General features: G+C 36.0%; 1 protein-coding gene across 8 annotated transcripts in view; it reads right to left on the reverse strand.

Moving 5' to 3' along the window:
• Window positions 1–25,562, reverse strand: part of BAZ2B (bromodomain adjacent to zinc finger domain 2B) — a 399,198-nt gene that overhangs the window by 47,859 nt on the left and 325,777 nt on the right. For all 8 annotated transcript variants that reach the window (XM_057301418.2, XM_063595387.1, XM_063595392.1 and 5 more), the window contains 7 exons: window positions 22,705–22,845; window positions 19,726–19,980; window positions 18,530–18,744; window positions 16,980–17,054; window positions 15,934–16,177; window positions 7,781–7,843; window positions 6,143–6,287 (listed from right to left, as the gene is read on the reverse strand). In XM_057301418.2, the coding sequence (XP_057157401.1) occupies window positions 6,143–6,287; window positions 7,781–7,843; window positions 15,934–16,177; window positions 16,980–17,054; window positions 18,530–18,744; window positions 19,726–19,980; window positions 22,705–22,845 (1,138 nt within the window). The remainder of the gene's footprint in view (window positions 1–6,142; window positions 6,288–7,780; window positions 7,844–15,933; window positions 16,178–16,979; window positions 17,055–18,529; window positions 18,745–19,725; window positions 19,981–22,704; window positions 22,846–25,562) is intronic.

Consider the following 25,562-nt stretch of genomic DNA (forward strand, 5'->3'; position numbering starts at 1 on the left):
TATATCTAGTGAGCCACACCAAGGGTCAGGGGGTGGACTGAGAAGGAATAAACTCTCAGTCTTAGCTAAATGGCCATGGGGGCTCTCTTCCTTCTCTTGTTCCCAAGACCCATCAGCAAACCTGCTTAGCCACCGAGCTGATGTGCAGAGGAACAGTAGGGTCTTTAGCTGCTGTTCTCAAAGTCCTTGGTTTGTAGACCCTGGTCCTTTGTAATGCATACTCCCTAGTGTTGTTCCTAGGCCCAGAGGTCCTTTGAGATATATGTTGTTTCTTAGAATAATGAAGGACTTGGACTAACCTCGAAATATATAGTGGTATGAAGGCAGAGCCTTCTCTTTGAGTGATCTTGTTTCTTGTCCAGTCTCCAACTGGACAAGGCACACCCCTGCGGAACCACTGTAGGGGCTCAGAGATCCCCTGAGTGCTCTGTTACTTATCTGAAGTTATCATCACCAATAAACATTATTGTTATTAGCACTGTGTGTAATGCTTGTGGTATATATTACCTTGCCTCTTGTACAACATGAATTTAATTTAATTAATATTTTTCTGTGAAGGCAATCCAATGTCTGATATATTCTCCCCATAATATTAATTGATGTTAATGTTATTATAAGAATTTTTTAAAAACTTGTACATTTAATGTTAAATCTAACCTTTCTTTATTAAGAACACATTATATTTTAAGGAACTTTTAAAAAGTAATAAATAAGCAGCTGGGCACAGTGGCTCACGCCTGTAATCCCAGCACTTTGGGAGGCCGAGGTGGGCGGATCATGAGGTCAGGAGATCGAGACCATCCTGGCTAACACAGTGAAACCCCATCTCTACTAAAAAAATACAAAAAAATTAGCCAGGCATGGTGGCGGACGCCTGTAGTCCCAGCTACTTGGGAGGCTGAGGCAGGAGAATGGCGTGAACATGGGAGGTGGAGCTTGCAGTGAGCCAAGATCGCACCGCTGCACTCCAGCCTGGGAGATAGAGTGAGAATCTGTTTCAAAAAAAAAAAGTAATAAATAAGATGATGATAATAATGTATATTGTTAATGTTGAATTAACTTTCAGCACCCATTTATTTACAGTAGTTTCTACTAGTTTGACACTTACTGATCTTTATCAGCCTTGCCTGTCAGACACACTACTTGCTCATATTATACACTTGTATGTTCTCTTTGTCTTCATATGTGCTATATCTTTCCAATTAGATTGTGAGCTTTTTGTGGATAGGGACAGGTTAACTGATTCTTTTGCATCTTGTTTTGCTCAAGTGATCCCCCTATGTCAGCCTCCTGAGTAACTGAGATTACAGGTGCACACCACAGTCAGCCATATATATATGATCTTAGTAGAGACAAGGTCTTGCTACGTTGCCCAGGCTCGTTGTGAACTCCTGGGCTCAAGCAATCCTCCTGCCTCAGCCTCCCAAAGTGCTAGGATTACAGGCATGAACCAGTGCACCTGGTCTTCTTTTGCATCTCCACAGCACTTAGTACAAGGCACAATACAGGTGCAAATAAACACTTGATGAATAAATCATCTGAGTTTTTTCCTCATTTTAATTAGCTGTAAGATAAAGAGAAGGAATCTATACCTATTATTTATAAGTTCTTAGCACATAGAATATAGCAGACGTATATTCCCTTATTATTTCATTAATGTCTATTAATATGTCTATTAATGAAATAATAAAAAACTTCAGAAGAAAATAAAGTGAAAAATTATCTCTACTTCCCCCTGCTCTGCAATGACCACAAATAAGAGTATAAAGTACAACTGCTATTTATATATCACTTTGCAGTTCTTTTAGATCCATTATCTGACATGATCCTTGTAACAATCGAAGAATTCATATACAGCTTATTAATATTTTTTTGCAGAAAGAGAAATCAGCATCCAGAGAGGTTATGTAGAAGAGCCTGGATGGAAATGGAGGTCTAATATGTAAATTCAATCAATGATAATCTGAGAGGCCTAAAAAAAAAAAACTGTCTCCTATAAGCTATTCTTATAAAACCTTATAAAGACATTAACTTATTTATTTACTTATTTAAATCTTAAAGTATTTTAAGTGTGCCTGTGATATATAAAGTACTATCCTTCCAACACTATGGAAAATTAAAAGCACAGATGAAGATTATAAGATTTAAATAAGGAAATAGTATATATATTAATGTGCTAAAATAATGGTCTAATTAATTATCTGCTTTTCTGGGAGTTCAATTTCATGTTTATTAAAAGGTCCACTTAAATAAGCTGGTAAGTTTGTGGAAAAGCTTAGGATTTGAGCTGGATCAAGAAGGATGGGTGAAATTTCGATGGTAGAAGAAAAGCAGATTATTATTATAATAAACAAGATTTGGCAAAGATGCAAGGGGAGGAATACACATGTGTTCAGTGAGTAGACTGGACTAGGTGAATTCTCATTAACAGAACAGCATAAAGATAGCTTGGGGTCAGAATTGTATACAGTCTTGAATGCCAGGCTAAGTACATATTTAACTACATCATGTTACAGGTTATAGAGGTCATTTAAGGTTTCAGAGTAGAGACATGATATGATGACAGAATGTGATGGAAGGAGGGAATTGTATATAGAGAAGTTGAGGACAGGTGTAATAATCCAGGTATACAATGATAAAGAACTGATTTCAGTAGTGTTGCAAAGAGACTGATTTCAGGTATTTTGAAGGAAAGTTGATGTCCTAGATACTTCAAGTTTACATGCCCAAGTGACTAAGAAGAATGTGGCTCTTAAACATATTGAATATTTAACTGGTCTGGGGTAGGGCTCAGACTGATCATTTTCTTAAGCTTTTCAGGTGATTCATAAGGTTAAAAAGCCACTCACGTAGGCATTAAAAAAAAAATCTTTGTTGGACATTTGGGTTGGTTCCAAGTCTTTGCTATTTTGAGTAGTGCTGCAATAAACATACGTGTGCATGTGTCTTTATAGCAGCATGATTTATATTCCTTTGGGTATATACCCAGTAATGGGATGGCTGGGTCAAATGGTATTTCAAACCAAATGTCCAACAATGATAGACAGGATTAAGAAAACATGGCACATATACACCATGGAATACTATGCAGCCATAGAAAAGGATGAGTTCATGTCCTTTGTAGGGACATGGATGAAGCTGGAAACCATCATTCTCAGCAAACTATTGCAAGGACAAAAAACCAAACACTGCATGTTCTCACTCATAGGTGGGAATTGAACAATGAGAACACCTGGACATAGGAAGGGGAACATCACACACCGGGGCCTGTCGTGGGGTGGTGGGAGAGGGGAGGGATAGCATTAGGAGATATACCTAATGTAAATGATGAGTTAATGGGTGCAGCACACCAACATGGCACATGTATACATATGTAACAAATCTGCATGTTGTGCACATGTACCCTAGAACTTAAAGTATAATAAAAATATATATTTATTTAAAAAAAAACTGCTCTTAAGTCTCCTAGGCACTGTACTACCTTTTTTTTTTTTTTTTGAGACGGAGTCTCGCTCTCTTGCCCAGTGGCACAATCTCGGCTCACTACAAGCTCCGCCTCCCGGGTTCACGCCATTCTCCTGCCTCAGCCTCCCGAGTAGCTGGGACTAGAGGCGCCCACCACCACGCCCGGCTAATGTTTTTTGTATTTTTAGTAGAGACAGGGTTTCACCATGTTAACCAGGATGGTCTTGATCTCCTGACCTCGTGATCCGCCCGTCTCCGCCTCCCAAAGTGCTGGGATTATAGGTGTGAGCCACCGCACCCGGCCCAGGCTCTGTACTTCTAAATGACCCATAATTTTGTCATTTTAAATTAGATCCTATACTAAAACTTTGACTTAATTTCATTTCAAACAACCCCTCCTATTGACTGCTCTAATTCATTTTAAAGTATCATTCATTTATTTATTTATTTAGAGACAGATCTTCACTCCTGTTGCCCAGGCTGAAGTGCAATGGCACGATCTCGGCTCACTGCAACCTCTGCTTGCCTCCTGGCTTCAAGCGATTCTCCTGCCTCAGCCTCCTGAGTAGCTGGGATTACTGGCATGCGCCACCACACCCGGCTAATTTTTTTGTCTTTTTAGTAGAGATGGGGTTTCTCCATGTTGGTCAGGCTCGTCACGAACTCCTGACCTCAGGTAATCTGCCCGCGTTGACCTCACAAAGTGCTGGGATTACAGGTGTGAGACACCGCGCTCGGCCAAAGTATCATAATTTTTGTTATGTGTGTATATATGTATGTATTTATTTATTTTTGAGACAGGGCCCGCTCTGCCACCCAGGCTGGAGTGCAGTGGTGCACTCTTGGCTCATTGCAACCTCTGTTTCCTGGGTTCAAGCGATTCTTGTGCCTCAGCCTCCAGAGTAGCTGGGACTATAGGCACGTGTCACTGCATCTGGCTAATTTTTGTACTTTTTGCTAGAGACGGGGCTTTGCCATGTTGCCCAGGCTGGTCTCAAGCTCCTGGCCTCAAGTGATCTGTCTGCCTTGGCCTCCCAAAGTGCTGGAATTAAAGGTGTGAGCCACCATGTCTGGCCCATAATTTTTCTATTGGGAATTAAGCCATTAAATTTATCTCTAATTTCCACTTTCCTACATTATACTCAATAATTTCTTACAGCAATTCAACCTTCAAGATCCTTCTTTCTGTCTTCCTTTTATCCCTGTTTGCTCCTGAGGTTATGGCCTCCCTACTTCTTAGCTGGGTTACTGTAACGGTTCCACAGTCAGTTTCTTTACTACTTCTTCCAATCCAATGCGTACTTTGCTCCCAGGTTATCTATTTTAGTGTAATTCCCCTGCCAAAATTAGTCTCTGTTCTCCAAGAGCTCACAGTCTAGTGGCAGAGATGGCCATCTGTACCAAACATTATGACAAAATGTTAAGTAAGGTACATAATGTTTCTCAGCTTTGATCCCTCTAGGCACTTCACTTTCATAGGTTCTGAACTTACTCTTTAGTGCAGAATCCTAACATTATTAGAGATGCCTCTGGGATCACTCCTGAATTGGAAAGCAAGTATACAGAACAGAGGTCTATTTGTATAAGCTAGAAAATTATCCCAAGTAGATCAATCAGAACAATTCATTTTTGTTAGATATTGAGATTCTGCATAACATTTTCATTTAAAAAAAAAAGTGATCCCATTACTAAAAACAAAACCCTTAAAAGCAACTGCTTTATTTATATTTTCTATTAGAGTCATCTATATGATTAGCCAGTCTTCTCTCCCCAGTGGACTATAAACATGACATGGATTCCATTTTATACAGCTTTGTGTCTCCTACAGTGCCTAGAAATGTCTAGCACATAGCAGGCATTCAAAAATGTGTTTTATCTTCCATGTCTGATGGGGACAAAAGTGTTAATGTTAGTGCTTACAGATTTTCAGAATGTAAGAACATTTTTGCTTCCATGTACCAACATGAGTCAATAGCTATTCTAAAATATATAAGCACTAACATAACACTTTTGTCCCCATCAGAATTTGGCATTTGAAAATGTCCAGACATGGAGCTCTGAAAAGTTAAATTCGAGGTTTACTGAGCACATAAATGCACAATGCACTCTGCTAGTTAATGTAACAGAAACGGAGCCAGCGAAAGAAATCTAAAGGTAGAATATCATGAATTTGTGGTAACACAAAATTCAAAAAAGGAAGAAGTCTGAAGGAGAAGGAAGTGATCACAAATTTCAAACATTAACAAGATTTGAAAAGGAATGAGGATTATGATGAAGATCTTAGATTTAAGCAAGTTACCTGCAGGGGGTTACTGTCAGGATGTATGCTTATTGTAAAAGAATAAACCACTTATTGGGAAGTTTGACAATGGGAAGAAAGAGAAATGGAGCAGCAGCTATAAAAGGTAATATAGATGGAAATACAAGTCTCTGTCCACCAAAGAAAGAAAGAACAGCTTATGTCTGATGTCAGAAAGAGTAGCAAAAGAAATATCAAGGGCTAGGAGGAAGTGTGTATCAGTGAAGGGGCATTATGAGTGCAAAAGGAATGAGAATTAAGGTTTTACATGTTTACCAAACATTGATTATGGGAATACAAAATATATTGAAGAAGTAACAGAGTTTTAAAATATACAGTTTCTTAGTTAACAATTTGTATCGGATTATGAGTTCTTACCTTCACCACTCTCCATGCCTTCTACAAAAATCCCCCCACATTGGGGAAGAATCCAGTACCGGCGTCTGTAACGATCTTGGCCAAACATCACTGAACGCAATGAGTGAGACGCATCAAAGAGCTTCCTTCTGTACTGACTCTGTTGCTGTTAAAAAAATGGTACATATAATTAGGTTTGGGATGTTAAATGCTTTAAAAATTAATATATATGTAACTTTATACTTATTATACCTTTAAGCACATAAATTTCACTACTGGGAAAAGAGCAAAAGGTCTAAATATTCATGCCTGACTTCAATTTCAGTAACATTTATAAAGATAGAAATCATTTTAAGGATAATTATTTTTGTTGCCATGGAGTAAAAGGATAAGCTACCTGATAAAATAAAACTTATCCTTTTACTTGATAATAAACAATGGGATCAAGTATTTTATGGAGCCAAAGCAAACTGGTTCAATTCAATTCTATTGTTTACAGTATATAACAAATAATACATATAATATGGCCAGGCACAGTGGCTCATGCCTGTAATCCCAGCACTCTGGGAGGCTGAGATGGGTGGGTCATTTGAACCCAGGAATTAGAGACCAGCCTTGGCAACATAGTGAGACCCCATCTCTACAAAAAATATGAAAAATCAGCTGGGCACGGAGGCACGTGCCTGTAGTTCCACCACCAGGGAGGCTGAGGTGGGAGGATCGCTTGAGCCTGGGAGGTCAAGGCTGCAGTGACCACGCCATTGCACTCCAGCCTAGGTGCCAGAGCAAGACTCTGTTTCAAAAAGCAAAGCAAAACAAAACACAAATAATATATATGTAATTGGCTAAACCTGTATTTGCCTATGTTTACACTCATGTTGTAAACCTAGACAACATATAATTAAGTTTTGGGATAGGTCTGTGAAGAATCTAATATTAATACCATACACAGGCATCTCGTAATACCTTTGAAAACTCATTTTTGTTCTTATAAAAAGCTCATCTTAAATTTCACTAATGCTATGAAATTCAGTTTTTCTTAGTTTTTTTTTTTTTTTTTTAGAGACAGGGTCTCGCCATGTTGTCCAGGCTTTTCTCAAACTCCTGGGCTCAAACGATCCTCTCACCTCAGCCTCCCAAAGTGCTGGGATTACAGGCGTAAACCACTTCTGAAATGGAATTTTTAACAAGAAGTATGTAAATACATCCACAGTTTACAAATCCAATGCAAATAAAACCCACAAATATACAAATGTAAAATAAAACCAAAGATGCTGAAACTGTTACTATGAAATTCAACTGAATTTTTTAGTAATTAATTCCAAGAAATAAAACTATGCCTTAATTGACATTTTGTATTTATATGAAGAGCTGAAGAGTATAGAATATTTTCTTTCTAGGCTCTGATTAAGTTCAGTATCACGTTTTAAGAGGCAGGCTTTTAACCTTGGCATTAAGCTTGTAAAGCTCAATTGTAAGAATGTTTCTAGTGTTCCTCATCTTATTTTTTTTTCTGACAAAAATGCTATTCAGAATCTTCATTTTTAATTACTCACCAAAAGCCTGTTTTTGCTTAGCAGTCAGAAAAACTAATCACCTTACAATGTAGATTTCTAAAACACTGTGAAGAAGTTAAATGTTAATCAGAAAAGTGCTTACTTTACTCAGTTTTTCAATCTGTTTTTCCAGCTCTTCAACACTTGCTGCTTGGTCACCTTCATCCTATACATAAGAAAATACAGTGTCATTTATCTGTTTTAAGATTTATTTATTCAATCAGTAAATATTTAATGAAAGTCTCCTATATGCAAAGTACTAGAAGAGGCACTGTGGAAAGGTATTAAGACTCAGTTCTTTTCTATAAACTAATAATCTGGTAGAGAGATATATAAAACATTATGTTTAAAAAAAACACAAAAACCTAGGTATGGTAGCTCATGTCTGTAATCCCAGCACTTTAGGATGCTGAGGTGGGAGGATCATTTGAGGCCAGGAATTTGAGACCAGCCTGGACATCATAGTCAGACCCAGTATCTACAAAAAATAAAATTAGCTTAGTGGCTTGTTCCTGCAGTCCCAGCTACTTGGGAGGCCGACACAGGAGGATTGGTTAAGCCCAGAAGTTCAAGGCTGCAGTGAGCTATGATCATGCCACTGCACTCCAGCCTGCAGACCCTATCCCCAGAAGAAACAAAACAAAACATAGCAAACCACACACACACAATAAACCCCCCCAAAGCAGGAAAGTATAAGGGTCTCAAAGAGAGGTAGTGATTAAAACCTGTGAAGTTCAAGGCAGAGTAAGACTACTTTTAGTGGAAATGTATACCAAGGGAGGCTTTATGAAGAAGTCATGTTTTAATTAGCTACTAAAGAATGGTTAGAAATGCATCCAGCAGAGAAAAGAGTCTGACATGTCTTGACATGAGAGGTGCATAAAGAGGTAAGGTAGGAGATGAGGCAAGATGAGTTTAAGGCTAGATTTTGAAGAGCTGTAAATGCTTGGCAATTAACAAAATGATCCTTTGAGGGCGGGTTAAATATCAGAACTATGCTTTCCAAAGGTTGTTCTGGCCATAGTTGTAAGATGGCGTGGAGCAGAGAAAGGATTAAAATTGGTAAAACTAGCTAACAGATTAGAGAAGGAGGGATATGGTTCTTACTAGCATAAAAGAAATAAAGATGGAAAAAAGCAAATGGATGTAAGAGATATCACATAGTTATAGAGCTGTTAAGTCTTGCCTGCTCATGAATATGTGGCACAGAGGGGCAAGGGAGATGATGGAATAAATAAATTATGATGTTAAGGTTTTAAATCTAGGAGACTGGAAAAATACTGATACTATCAACTGAAGGAGTTATTTTTTTTTTTTGAGACGGAGTCTCGCTCTGTCGCCCAGGCTGGAGTGCAGTGGCGCGATCTCCGCTCACTGCAGGCTCCGCCCCCTGGGGTTTACGCCATTCTCCTGCCTCAGCCTCCCGAGTAGCTGGGACTACAGGCGCCCGCCAACCTCGCCCGGCTAATTTTTTGTATTTTTAGTAGAGACGGGGTTTCACCGTGTTAGCCAAGATGGTCTCCATCTCCTGACCTCGTGATCCGCCCGCCTCGGCCTCCCAAAGTGCTGGGATTACAGGCGTGAGCCACCGCGCCCGGCCCTGAAGGAGTTATTTTTGAAGGGAAGAAGATTAGTTATACTATATACTTGATATACTTGAACACACTGAGTTTTTAGAATAAAAATAATTCCTAACATGCATAGTCCTAATTTCATAAATAGAAGGTTTGTAAGTAATTGTGTGAAATTTGTCATTCCAGAAAATGACAACAGAAGAACTATCTCCAAATTGTAGGTTTTAGAGGGAAAGCATGAACAGAAGGTACAGGGGTTTCTTTGGATCTTATCTGCACTACTAGACATAGGCAAATTACTTAACCTTTGTAAGTCTATTCATCTGTAAATTTGGTGATAATGTTACCTACTACATGAAGGTTTTGTGAGGACTAAGTAAGAACAGATCTGAAAGTAACCAACAGTGTTCCTACTTTAATAAGAAGATGCAGGTACAGCCCAGATTAAAGAAAAATAACAACTTGTTTTTGATGTTTACTTCCTATAAGCATTTATAAAAAGCCACACTGTCACCAACCACACACAAATATATATTTCTGACCAGTATGGCTACACCCAATGAAAAAAAAAGTGAAAAAAAGACTCCCATAGTTGTACCATTATCTCTCATTCATCCACTCCTTACCCAAACTTAGGGAACCAAGTTACAAAGGTATTTAGGCACATTATTTGTGCTAACAGTAACATGAATTCTATTTGGAATTAAAAGAAAACTTAAAAGATAACTAGCTCAACAACTCTTAAATCTTGACTTTTATGTGAATATTTATATATAGATTCTAAAATGATCTTCTGATCAGCAGGACAAATGTCTGATAATCTGTTCATGCAAAAATACAGTTCAATCAATAAATATTCAAAATAGATATCAAATATTTGAAAATGCCATGTATCAGCGAAATATTCTAACTGCAATTTTTAAGACTCTTCCTACGATGCAAAAAGAAATAAAATGTCTCCTAAAGTTTTATTTAAAGGAGTTTTGGCTAATCGTACTTAAAATTTTCAGACATTAAAAAAACCTTGGAAGAACAGACAGAAAGGTAGTAGCAGCAACAACAACTAAGAACACAGAATCTATCCCAGTCACAGTTCCCCAACCAAAAAACAGCATCATTATATGTCCCTATATGTCAGAGTTTAATTGTCCAGAGAACCTCTCACAGGCCAACTTGTGAGGTTAAACTCCCATAGGTCTCAACACAACTCTACGGAATGAAGGAATGAAGAGTGAGGAGAAGAGGGAATTCTCTTTGAGATAAAGGGGCTATGATCTAGTCAAGGGCAGTATCTCCTAATCGAAAGGGATCCTATGGGTCTCAATAAAAAAACCTCCCTGCCTTACAGGAAAAGTCAATCCTTTAAGGAAGGTAACTACCAATACTCTACTTAAAACTTAACTGAGAGGCCAAATCTATTTTTTGAGAACTAATGTGCCTAACTTATCAATTTCATTAAGTAGTCAAAATTTTACTTACATAGGAAATTGATGTGTCTGCCAGTTCTTTATTATAAAGAATAATTCAAATCATTTAACATGAAATGTTAATTTGACTTCTTAGGTCCTAATATTTATTACTTTACAAAATTTTGAAATTGTTTTCTCACATTACTAACAAGGATCTACCTTTGCCAGTGAAATCCTAAAATCTATTTAACTCTATAATTCAACACTCATAAAAAAGTGAAATATGGCTGGGTGCAGTGGCTCACGCCTGTAATCCCAGCACTTCAGGAGGCCGAGGAGGGCGGATCACGAGGTCAAGAGATCGAGACCAGCCTGGCCAACATGGTGAAACCCTGTCTCTACTAAAAATACAAAAATTAGCTGGGCGTGGTGGCAGGCACCTGTAATCCCAGCTACTCGGGAGGCTGAGGCAGGAGAATCGCTTGAACCAGGAGGCGGAGGTTGCAGTGAGCTGAGATGGTGCCCCTGCACTCCAGCCTGGGTGACAGAGCGAGACTCTGTCTCCAAAAAAAAAAAAAAAAAAAAAAGAAGTGAAATACTACCTTAAATGACACATCTCCTTTAAAACTTTAATAATGATTTTCAAATAGTCTATGTGTAAAGAATAAAATGTATGGTTTGTTAGTTCTCTGTTAAAAAAGAAACCAAGTGAAACAAATAATTTCTGTAAATAAATTCTAGTTTAGTAAGATAACTATACAGGGGAATAAACTAAAATCCCAGTACATAGTTGTCCAAGTTATTGAACTTATGAGTTAACACTTTAAAACAATTTATAATGTGAAGTGCTAAAAGAGGCTACTAATTCTATGAAAAGGTGATTAATTTTGGTCAGAAAGGCTTAATTCCTGCTATGGAAACAGCTCCACTTGCCAAATGAAGCAGATTGCTTATAAATGTTATCTTTTGTTTGGGTAATTACACTTCTGATACTCAAATTATATACCCTTCATATTATTTGTCACAGATGAATGTACATAATTCAGTAGTTTCAAAAGTATAATATTATGAAATAAATTATTTCTGCAAGGAATCTCAATGTAGTCTCATTTTCAGATTGGTACTCTTAAAAGCAGTAAAGTTAAATTCATTACAATGAGTTCTTGAATATGACATGAAAAACACAGGGAATAAAAGCAAAAACAGACAAGTGGCACTATATCAAATTAAAGTGCTTATTCATGGCAAAGGAAACAACAGACTGAAAAGAGAACCTACAGGACAGGAGAAAACATTTGCAAATCATATATTTGATAAGGTGTTAATATCTAAAATATATAAGTAACTCTTACAACTCAATAGCAAAAATCAGATAACCAGATTTTAAAAATGGCAAAGAACCTGAATAGACATTTTTGAAGTGAAGACATACAAATGGCCAACAGGTATGTGAAAAGATGTCCAAAATCACTAATCAGGGAAATGTAAAATCAAAATCACAATGAGATATCATCTCACACCTGTTAGGGTAGTTACTCTCAAAAAGAAAGAGAAAGAAAGAGACAGACAGGAGTGTTGGCAAGGATATGGAGAAACTGGAACTCTCATACACTGTTGGGAGTGTGGGATTGTAAAATAGTGTAACCACTATGGAAAACAGTATAAAGGCTCCTCAAAAAATTAAGAATAGAACTATCTGATCCTGCAATCCCACTTCTGGGTATTTATTCAAAAGAACTGAAATCAGGATATTGAAGTATTTGTGCTGTCATGTTCATTGCAATGTTATTCACAACAGCCAAATGGTGAAAGCAACCCAAGTGTCCACTGATGGATGGATGAATAAACAAAATGTGATATATATATACAGTGAATATTATTCAGCCTTAAAAAAATCCTGCCATAAGTAACAACATGGGTGAACCTTGAAGACATTATGCAAAGTGAAATAAACCAGTCACAGAAGGTCAAATTCTATATGATTCCAATTATACGAGGTATCTAAAACAGTCAAACTCATAGAACCAGAGAGTAGAATGGTGGTTGCCAGGGGCTGGGAGGACAGGGAAATTGGGGAGTTACTATTCAATGGGTGTGAAGTTTCAGTTATGCAAGATGAATAAGTTCTAGAAAGCTGTTGTACAACCTCATGCCCATAGTTACCAACAGTGTATACTGTACACTTAAACATTTATTAAGAGGGTGAATCTTACGTTAAATGTTTTACCAAAATTAACAAAAAAGAAAAGTTCATTCTAATAAATTTTACCATTCTGATTTAAAATACAACATTGGAAATGGAGAATTTATGACAACATTTTGTACTCATGATATTTTTACTTAAGAAAGAGAATTATGTAGCATATTATAAATTCTACATTCATTCATAAATTTGATTATCATTGGTTCCAACTAGATATTATTTTCACACATTCCATCGATAAATTCATCTCTCAGCTTTCTTTCACATTCCATTGATAAATTCATCTCTCTAAGCTTTCTTTATTTCTCCAGCATTACTGAGTTGATGCAATAAGGGAAAAGAGTTCTTTCTAGACTTCCTTAGCTAAGAGCTCTTAGCATTGAGGGCAGAAGAAATAGTTAGCTGCATGTTGTTTTTTGAGTTCAATTCCACAGCCCTATCTAGCATTCTTTTCTGATAAAAGGTGAACTTCAATCTTTTATACGTGTCCATTTTCATGACTTATGGTAGCTTTCCCTAAACTCATATACATACACACACACACATCCCTCTATGACCTTGCCTTCTTCCCTTTGACCTACGCTTCAAAGGTAGCTCCTTCACCTTGATTGAAGCCCCTCCAAAATCTTTAGAACCTTATACCACAGTGCTTTTAAAAATTTCTTTTATCTTAAATCCCCTTCTCTCATTTTATTGACTCTTTCCTTTCCATCAAAAATCATCTCGTCTTTAACATCTGTAAAATCCTTGGCTCCTTCTCCTGCTCTAGGAACTCCCTGTCTTCTGAGGCACAATGCTTGAAATAGTCATCTTCATTTTCTCACTTTCTATTGTAATCAATCAATTACAGCCTGGTAGGTGTGCTCATCCCTCTAATAAAACTGTGTTGACACTGGTTACCAATGACCTCTATGTTGCCAAATTCAATCAACATTTTTGGTCCATATCACACTGCTTTAACACTGTTTATCACTCTCCTTTTTGCAATGTTTGATTTTCTTGATTACTGTTACTATTACATGTGTAGAAAAGACTTAACATAGCAGGCCTGATTGGTATCCTCTGGAAGGCCTTCTTACAAGGTTGGTCCTTGGCCTGGCATATGGGAACTTGGATTTTGGGAGGGTTAAGATGAGCTCTTAATATGGACCTGAACTATTTGCGCTAACAATGTGGATTATGCTGAATACCTGCTTTTCTTCAGGGAATCTGATATTTTGGCACATGCTATGCAGAGGGTACCTACAGGTACCAGCCCCCAGTAAAAACCTGGACACTGAGTCTCTAATGAGCTTCCCTGGTAGATAACATTTCATGTATGTTGTTGAGTGAATTAAGCCTATCCTGTGTGACTCTGCTGGGAGATGATTCTTGGAAGCTTGTATCTGGTTTCCTCTGGACTTTGCCCATATACTCTTTGCTGATTTTGCTTTGTTTCCTTTTACTGTAGTAATTCATTGCTATAAGCACAAGTATATGCCGAGTTCTGTGAATCATCCTAGTGAATCACTGAACCTGAAGGTGGTCTTGGGGACCCCCAACTCACAGAAATCTCTAACCTCTCTGCTCTTGCTTCTTGAACAAGGAGCCTTGTGGGCTCCTATTAAATACTGATGTTCCCTGAGGTTCCAACCTCAGTCCACTACTCTATTCACTAAACCAATCCCCCTCTGCAATCTTATTACCTCATGATTTTAAATTATCATCTACATGATAGTAACACCCAGATCTATATTTCTAAGAGCAAACTCTTCTTCAGGCCTCAGATTCCTAAATCTAACTGACTGCTGAGCTCTTATACATGGGTACCTCAAACTCAGCAAGTCCAAAAATAATCATTTCCTGTCTTCAATTATCTGTTCCTTTACCTCCCCCTGCCCCCAATTATCTACTTACTCTGTTCCTGATTTCCCTATTTTAGTTAATGGCAACAATAGCATGAAGTCTTCCAAACCAGACTGCTGGAAATCAATCCTACCACTCTAACAACCTACATAGTCTACCTTCCATCTTCAAGTCCTGCCCATTCTTCCTCCTAAATATTTATTAAATCATTTCCTCCCTCATCCCAACTACCATTGCTCTAGTTTCTACCCCTCACAACTCATCTAAACCATTGCAGTATCTCCTGACTGATCTCTGCACTTCTGATGTTGCCCCACCTTTTGTGTCTTTCTCACAGCTGCCAGAGTGAGTAACTTAAAAATTAATGCTGACCATGCCATTCTCTGATTATAACCCTTCAGTGGCTTCCTGCCGCTGAAAAAGCAAAAGATCCTAGTTCATCATTGTTGCGTATGAGACTCCAGTAACACTGAAGCACCTGCAATCCCCTTAAAGCACATTGTGGTTTCCTGCTTCTGTGCCCTTGGTCATGCATTTCTCTCTGCCTGGACACTCTTCCCTAGACCTTTACCCAGGTTAATGTTCAGCTCAGCTTATAGCCTGAGCTGATGGGTCCAGAAACTCTTTGTGGGAGTTTATTACTCAGAAAGTCTAAATGCTCTTAAGTTGTATCTGCCTAGCACATTGTCAATACCCCTCTCAAAGCAGTTAACACATTATGTTTTCTTTTTGCAAATCCTTCTCAGTGAGACTGTAAACTGAGATGGGACTTTCAGTGCCTTATTCGTCTTTGATTAAAAATACCTAGAACTAGAGAAATAGTAATTGGTGTTTGAGGAATACATTATTTTCACTAAACCTGACAACACTTTTAAAGGCATGAAGCGCTGTACAAATGTAACACAGTATGTTAACAGAATGAAACAAAATACCTGAAATTAAAAATCTGCATATCTCTTTGGAGAATTCTCAAGAAATTATATTAAAAAAACTTCTTTTATTCAGTCTTAGTGTCTTTTATGTATAGATATTCTACGAGATATTTACATAACCATCACAAAAATCTTTATGGGATACAGATTGTAATATTTGTTTTTCAGATGAGGAAACTGAGGCAAGTAAATGTCAAAACTGAATTCAAATCCAAATCCATCTGACTCCAAATTCTGTTTTTAAAAATGTTATGCAGTTCTAGTTGTCTTAAAATCAACCTAAATTTCATTACCTCATCTTCACAGATATCAGTCTTTTTTCCTTTTTTGTCTTCTTTATCTTCTTCATCCTCATCATCTTCATCCCCTTGGTCATCACTGTCATCGTCATCATCATCGTCATAGTCACTGTCTCCTCCCTTCCTTCTTCGCTTGCGTCCTGGAGTGGGTGTGCCCAAGGGATGTTGCTCTTCTCCCAGATCAATGCCACCTGAAGTGTCTCTTTTGCCTGTTTTCTTAGCATGAATGATTCTGAGCCTTTAAATATTATGAAAAGTGATGACAAGGAAAAAAAGACTTCTCAATACACTTTTAAAAGAGCAAAACATGAGTTGTATGCAAAAATACCTTATGGCATTTCTTTTGTGTTAAGCGATATACCAATGTTAAAAAAAATTAGAATTAGGAAACTTAAGAAATGTTTCCATAAATTACAGGATGCATTCACTTTCAAGAGTTATTCTAGATATCTCTTTGGAATTTGACTCATTAAAAAAAATGATGAAAGTTGAAAAGAAGAATTCTAACAACGGCTGAGTAATAATTTCTGATCCCATACTAACTGACTGAATAAATTTCAATTCAAATTACTACAAAGAAACTAACCTCTTAACATAGGAGTAATTTCTGCCTGATATTTTCTGGCAGGAAGATAATTAAGTTTTAATGTTGAATAAGTTTAGCTAGATTCCGTAAAAGCAAATTTTAATTAGAAAGCAATTAAGAAAAAAAGTTACAGTTCCAAACATTCTATTTGTGATAAAAGCAACTTAATAGCAACCACAATCTTAGAAAATGTAATTGCTTGACTTGTTTAAAAGAAAAAAGAGAAAATGACTTTCTTCTAAGTATGAAGAATATAAGCTCAATGAATCTCATTATATCTTTTGTCCATTGCAAATTCTGCCCGAGTTTTATTAATTTTATATCCCATCTAAATTGAGCATTATCTTTTCTTTAGACAATAAAAGTTTAAATTCTATCTTTGCAATTCATATGCTTTACTGGGAATTTGTAGAAAAAGAAAACAGTATATTAACTTTAATAAAACAGGACTTACTTGCGGAGTTTACCTTCTACCACCCATTTATCTCTCCTCAAGTTTGACATATAATCAATGTTCTTGTCGATTTCACTGCCAATGCAAGAATTTATTAAAAAGTGTAAATTAATCAATTTATGCAATGCATTAATTTGATATGCAATAAACTTGATACGTAAATTAATGCATTTTTGAATAAGTAAAAATGATACAACTGACCTCATGCATATACACTTTCATATATGTATGTGTTTATATATGTATACACAGATGTTGAAAAGTGATAACTTCTTCAATGGATACAACATTAGTATTAGAAAATTCACTGTGGTTTCTATCTTAAACCAAGAAAGAAACTATGCATCAATTGCCTTAGAAAGACAATATTCCAAGTTTTGTTGCAGGTATTTAAGATGTGATAATTTCCAAAATCAAAGCAGGATACCAGAACACACATGGATATTTACATAAGTGCACATACATACATATGCATATACACTAAGTGTATATATATAAACAACCAAACAGTAACTAAGAATATTATGATATTCTTTACCATTCTGTTTTACTTTACCAGTAAAGTCAAATAGGGGTGCTTTTTCCCTTCTAAGGCAAAAACCATAGTGTACCATTTACATTGAATTTGGGTGTATGTGTTTTGAATAAGTGCCACTTAGCATTACTATTTGTTACCATGCTCATGCTTAAATGAAATTATTCTTTCATAAAATTGTAAGACGTGAATATTATTATATTTTTTAGAATGACTGTCAGTGAATAGCAGAAACAAACAAAAAATTACATTAATACAATATCATAGCTAAGATAGGTACAGAAAACTTAAAATTTCCACACTGGTAGAAATGCATGACCCCGAATATTTGGATTGATCCTTTTTCTAGAAGGGTAAAGGACTAAAAGTTGTTAAAAATCTGTAAAATAATGAATAACAAGGACAAGATGAACATGAATTTGTTCAGAAATCCTGAATACTAGAGTACATGTTGGTATTAGTATTTTACTAGTAACAAGTACTAGAGCGAGAACTCTTGACTTTTAAATAGGATCAAATGCTTTAAAAAAGTATAAATTAATACACTGATAAATAAATACTCTATGGTTCTATTAGCATACAACAAAATAAAAAGTGGCTACGTAATTCTGTGAATGGCTACTAAGCAAAATCAGGTAGTCATCTGTCCTTAAAAGACATGAAGGAAAAAAAGAATTCCGTATTCTTGTGGTGGTACCACATTCTGGTACCATAGCAACTAAAAATATAAAAAAAGTTATGTATAAAGAATTAACAAAATTATTAAACAAAACAGGTGACAAAGACCACGTATTACAGACACACAGTATAATCCAAATTTTTTTTCAATACACTACAAAGAAATACATGAAAATATTATTAGTGGCCATCTCTAAATACTGAGATAAGTACAATTTTAATTTTCTTCTTTGTGCTAGTCTGTAACTTTCCAATTTTCTATAATCAATTTGTATTACTTTTTGATTAGAAAAATTCAAAATGGAAAAATCACGGAAAAGCCTGGGCATATGCTCACCTGACCACACTCTTGCTGCATGCCAGTTCATTGATCAGGAAAGCCAGGACTGAAGCTTTCTGTGCTGGAGTGTGAGCCTGAAAAGCTTTGGTCTTCAGACTTTCAGTAAGCTCAGTTTGTCCACAGTGGGCTTCCATAAATATCTGTAAAATCTCGGAAACATTGTCTCGATTCACACCAACATTCAGCAAATGTTCTCCAAGAGCTGTTTTAGCCTATAAAAGTTTGGCATTTTTATCAGTATTACTCACAACCATTTATACCATAAAAACAATAAGATTAAAAATCCTCATATTATTTGATTTAGATACTACTGACAAGAGCTTTATTCACTTTTTTTTAAATGAAAGAGACACAAAAATAGTCAATAGAAGACAGACAAATATTCAAGTATTTGTATCTTTCTTTCCCCGCTTCAAATCCTTGGTTCCAAGTCAGGCAGGGAGAAGAGTATGCAAATTCATGGGTAGCAGAAGTTTTAAATTACCTATCAAGTCTTCCATGACTATAAAAGCGACACCAACCTTTCCCCAAGTTGCATCTGGATATTTTATCAGGAATGACAGAGTGGGGAGGTTAAAAACCAGTATTGTTTTCTACCTTTAAAGTGTTATAGGTTTTACTGGCTGGGGATAATAAATAGGGAAACACTGAGGGAGATAGAAGAAAAACAGGTGCATCTGGGAGGTTCTCTCTCCACAATATTATCTAGAGCAAAGCTCCCTGGAATGTATACTGTATTTGGAATTAAGATAAACGTGAACTTATTGAGGATCCACTGAGCAGCACAGGGTCTTAACGTGCTGGTCTGTAGGTGCCTTGATTAGCTTCAGTTATTCACAGTGATTGAGAGAGAACAAGGTATAATATCAGAAGGCACATACAAGTTCTAGTTGCCTTATGAATTATGAATTCTGTTGTTGATGAATATCGCTTAAGGATTTCCTTAAATCACCTTGGTCTTTGCCTACAGCTAGAGGAAAAAAGAATAACTTGAGAATGGTCTACATTCCTTAAGCTTTATAACCAGGTTTTCTTTGTATGAAGTGTAACCTGACACAAATCTACAGTTAACTTTGTGAGACATTATGTGGAAAAATTAGATCAATCTATATAATCTGCTAATATGCTAAAGCTATCTACCAATGCACTGACAGTACAAATTTAAAACATTTTATATTTTGTTTTTTTTTTACCTTGTATCCTGTTATTAGACCTGGATCACATACAGCAGCTGAGAGGAGCCTCACAAGCAAGTCTTGTACTTCACCCATGCTGTCCCCTATATTTAGCAATCCCTCTTGAAGAACACTCAGGTTTGGAACATCAATATTCACATCAAAGCCCAAAACTTTACCAAAGTTTCGTAAGAACTGCACCACCATGAGACAGTCTGAAAATGTACTTCCAGAGAGAACAAGTCCTGGAATACGAGGCAACTCTGGCAAAGGCTGAAAATAAAATGAAATACAAATAAAATAAAAATAACTTAATTTTTTAAAAGCCATGATTTCATATCTTCTAAAGTAAAATAAGCTGCTACCTTTTTTCCCCTCTTGTATTGTACCAGTAGCTTCCTTTGGGATGCTAAATTCTCTGGGGGCATTTCTGTAACCCCTGTGGAACTAAGCATAGTGTCTTGAAGTATCTTCATACAAGTAAGCAACCATTAATAAATTTTGGTTGAACTCAATTATGAACTTAGATCTTTGCAAAAGAGACATTAATTTTAATCAACTTGCATATTCAATCAACTGACATATCCATATTAACAAAACATGGATTATATAACTGGAGCAAAAATTAAATAAAATATAAACATTTCAAAAGTACTTTACCATGGACATACTTATAGGGGCATGTGTACCAATTTCTTCTAATGATGATGACATTTAAAAATCACACTTTTTGTAGCTTAGAAACGAACAGCATGCATCTGTGGGCTCTATGGTTGGGGAAAGTGGTACCATCTATGGCTAATGAATGCAGATAAATAACTAGGTCCACATAACTAGAATCCATGACCCTGTACATAAACCCAGTTATAATGCAACTAAAGGTCTTTAGGTTTCCCTGTATTTAGGCAAGTATTAGCTTCAGTATTAAAATTAGCTATCTCTGTTGCTATTTCTCAAATATGCTCACATATTAACATTTTAATGACTTAATTGCAGTACCAGTTGTCATCAACATTTTAAAATTTCAATAAATAGGTAATCTGAATTAAAAACATTTTGCCTGTTAATGAGAGCCTAAAAAAGTACTTTAAATTTTAATTGGAAAAAAAGTGACATAAATATTTCTATTTATCTGAATTGGTCCTTGTTCAAAAATATTTCTCCACCCTGCATTTATTGAGGTAACCAATTGAAGACTTTTTCTGTTAATACTGTGTGGAAACACAAAACTATAGATAATAGCTCATCTCATACAAATATTTTATATTCTTCTTGAAAACCAGTTAATTCTCATTCTCCCTTTTTCTTGAACCACATGAAACATATACATTTCTATGTAATTCTAAAAATTTATGTAACAAAGCTGAGCTAATAAAAATATGGCTTAAAATGGACTTACATATTTGATATAGTACATATGAATTTAAATGAAAATAAAAGATACAAGAAAATGAAGCTCACTTAGGATTTAAAAAGCTTGATCACTATGAGCTTATTAAATGTGTTAACTAATTTATATACCCATTCTCTGCTTAGGAAAATTTAAACATCCAAATGACTAAAACTAGTAAGTATACTCTCATTTTTATTTAGAAGCATTTATGCTAAGTAAATAAATAGAATATTAATATAGTTCAATCCATTCTAGAGTACTAAAAGTTTTCTTTAAGCACTTTAGAAAAGAGCTTACATAATCCAGTTAATGGGTGCAGCACACCAGCAGGGCACATGTATACATATGTAACTAACCTGCACATTGTGCACATGTACCCTAAAACTTAAAGTATAATAATAATAAAATAAAATAAAAAAGAGCTTATATAAATCGAGATAATCATTATTTGCAAATCATTTGAATATTGCATATAAGTAAATACATATCCTACTAATTAAGTATAATAATATAGAGATGAAATACATTATTGATATTTTTCTAGAAGTACCATCTTCTTAACTATAGTCAAAACATCATTGATTTTTACTCAAAAGTATATGAAATTATGCTGGTTGCCAAGATTACAGCAATGTTTCTAAATTTATACTTTTATGTATTTCAGCAACATTACATGTCTGTGAAGCACTATGGAAGACAAAACACATATGAGGTGCTTTGGTTGGACACAGTTTCTTGGCTTTCAGGATGATAAACAGTATAGGCTCTGGAGTTTAACAAACTGGAGTTTGAATCCAAATCGCCATTTATTAGTTGTGTAATCTTGGGCAAGTTCCTTAACCTCTTTGTGTCTCAGTTTTCTCATGTATAAATGGGAAGAAATACTAACTCCACAGGATTGTATTGAGGATTAAATGAGAAAATTCAAATAAGTGCTTAGCACAGTCCTAGCATGTAGTAAACATGTTCAACAAAGGTTTGCCACCTAAAGCACTGAAGGAGGTCACAGATTATAAATCCTAATTTATTTAAATATCCATAGGGATGTGGGGAGGAGTTAAGATTTTTCTGTGCCTGGAATCCCAGAACTTTGGGAGGCTGAGGTGGCTGTATCACTTGAGCCCAGGAGTTCAAGACCAGCCTGGACAACATAAGAGTCTGCAGCTACAAAAAATTAAAATAACAAAAACCCAAAAAACTAGCCAGGCATGGTGGCAAGCGCCTGTGGTCCCAGCAACTCAGAAGACTGAGGTGAGAGGACCACTTGAGCCTGGGAACGAGAAGTTGAGGCTTCAGTGAGCTATAATCCTGCCACTGCCCTCCCTCCAGCCTAAATGACAGAGTAAGACCCTGTCTGAAAACAACCAACCAACCAACCAACCAAACAAACAAACAAACAAAAAAACTGCCATTACCAGCACAAGAGCTCCAGAGAGGTTTACTTCTAGCTATCTAGGAAAGGCAAATTGACCTAGAGTTGGAAATTCACTGCTACAGTTAAAAATGAAAGGCTTTCACAATAGCAGCTCTGGCAAAGAAATCAGGTAAGAAAACTGGAAAAATTAAACTTATGAATGAAATGGTGTACATGACGTATAAATTACCTTTTGGTCTGCTAAGCACATGTCTTCATTAGGCTTCTTTAGTTCCTTTGCCATTTCTAATTCTAATCTTCGCTGCTCTAGTTTACGCTCTTTATTTAATCTTTTCTCATCACGTTTTTCTTGCTTCAACCGTTCTTTTTCCTTAAAAAGAAAATCATGTACACATATTCTTCTTAATCATTATATATGTTGGAATAAACTTAGAATTATGTAGCAACATTGAATTATTTTGCTTTTCATTAATCTTACTCTCTAATTTTCAAAATAATCTTATGACTGTATATATTTAATATCAATATTAGATTTGACCTAGACTATTTTGTTATTCAAAATTTGTTCAATCATTTGCCAAGTTATAAGAATAAAATACTTATTAATACAAGCAGGTACATAAAATGAACATGGGCAACTACATATCTTATTAAATAAAGTTATTAGCACAAATTTTAGTGTGGCTCCAGCAAGCAAATGATTTACAGCAGGAAAGTGGAAGTAACATGTTTGAATTTGCAAAAGTAGTTCTTTCAAAGTGAATTAGCTAGTCTTAAGACAGCACCTGTGAGGAAAGAAAAATATTATTCACCACCATAAACAACACTTAAGAGAATGTAAAATCAGTTGTGAAGGCAATGTCAAAAGCATTAAAAATGTTTTGGTAATGGCAACAACATGGAAATAACTGACTTGTCTCTCTGTTGTAGGGAATGACTTTGTTGGAGCAAGTGATTTTCTATAATACCATTATCGTTACTTTTTCATCATATCTCAAATATAGCTCTCATTTATTTAGGGGAGAAATAACAGTAGAATCATCAGTCAGTTCTAACCTACTACCACACACGTGCCACACATTGCTAATTGGTTTACTTTTGTAAGGCTGATTATATCTCTTCCTTGATTAAAAGTCTTTCGATTTTCTATCAAAATAAGGTCCAACTCCTTACTTTTGAATTCCAGACTCTTCTTTTCCAATCTTACCTCTCATATTTTTTTCTGTGTAGGTTTAGAATTTTCTATTCCTGATGAACATTTATTTCCTCAGCTGCTTATACTGGTTCACTCCAATCAAGATGTTCATTTTTCCCATCTTGCATATTTAAATCCTAATTAAACACTACCAATTTCTATTATGTTTCATAGCTCTTAACTCTGATTTTAACACAGCAGTCATTGCTTTCTGTACTATATTACTATTTTTGCCCATATTCTAATCATCTCCATTTCGATTATCACTTGTAAGTAAGCACCCTGACTGCTGCTGGAGGGAATGGCCAAGAGGGAGAAAGAGAGGAGTGGAGAAGAACATGGGATCAGAGAGTAGAGAAAGTACAGTGTGTTTGAAAAATTGCTAGCAGTTTCAAGACTGGAGTGTAGGCTGCAAGTTGAATAGTTGCTGAATATTATGATAGCCAGAGGCCAGATCCTAAGGGCCTTTTTATATGACATGCACAAGTTACTGTTCATTTTTATACTGCCTCTGGATTTCTGGGTTACTGATTCATGCAGACATTCTGGGAGGACAAACTATAAGGGAGCTTATAAGATTGTTGACACCAGCAAAGTTCTATAATTAATTTTACCAATTATAAACCAAAAAGCAGTTTCTGAGGGTTTGATTTTCAAATCAAATTATTAGTTAATAGCCTGAAGTACTATTATTACTAGCCCTTACAAAAGGGCAGCAGAGTCACCGGTAGAATAACTTTTTTCCCCTAGAACTGAAATTTCGATTCTTAAACCCATGAACTGTTGCTCTAAGAACTTTCCAAAGAAGGGAAGATTTAAGTTTTTGGTTCCTCACCAGAGTAATGAATTAGCATCACTAATAGAAAAAAGCATATTAAATATCTCTTACTGATTTGAAAGTAGATACTGTAAAATTTTCTGCTGCACTCCTATGCCACGTGATGTTTGTCACTAAAGAATTGCATGTACTACAGTGTCTATGCCATATAGCCCAGATGTGTAGCAGTCTATCTACCATCTAAGGTTTGGGCATGTCACTCTATGATGTCTGCACAATAATGAAACTGATTAATGACACACTTCTCAGAATGTATTGTCATCGTTAAGTGACACATGGCTTTACATAGCGCTAATCCAGATCTATTAATGATGTCCATAACAGCAATTATAAACATCATAATTGAGACTACTAGTTACTAAAGTTGTTAAAAATGGTTGCTATTACTTCTTAAAAAGAGAGAAAACCCATGTGACACTGATGCTCTTTTCACTGTGCCAACTTCCCACTGGTAGCAATCCTGGAGGTACATACATACTCAATAGACACATGGACAACAAGCTAGATAGAGTGCACTGAATGCCATAAGATAAATATGGATTATATTCTTGCAGTTATCAATTTTAGCTGGTGACATGCAATACTTTTTTCCACTTGAAAAAGTAAAATATGGAATAGAATGCAAAAGTCATATCGATATTTATGATAAAATGGAGATTTCCAAAAAATTATAGAAATCGGTGTGACCTTTATCAGTTAAAGACAAGCATTTATTACTGTCTACTATTAGGCATACTTTAATGGAAATGTGGAGTCTCTCAATTCAGCATGAATTGAATAGAACTAATACAAATTCTGTGGTTATGGTACAAGTTAACTCTCAAAGAGCCAGAGCTTCCAAGGGCCCCTCAACCACCAACTAATATTTATAATGGCATATAAAGCCAGTCACAATCTAGCCCCACACAAGTGCTAGTCTCACATCTCACAATTCACAGTGGATTTCTCATGTTCCAGCCACACTGTATGACACACCTGTGTGGAGAAGACAGCGTAGCCCCTTTGAAGTTACTGCTTGGATGATTAATGATGATGAAGAAACAACAAAGCCAAG

This window comes from Pan paniscus, chromosome 13 (genome assembly GCF_029289425.2).
Source record: "Pan paniscus chromosome 13, NHGRI_mPanPan1-v2.0_pri, whole genome shotgun sequence".
NCBI classification, from domain to species: Eukaryota; Metazoa; Chordata; class Mammalia; order Primates; family Hominidae; genus Pan; species Pan paniscus.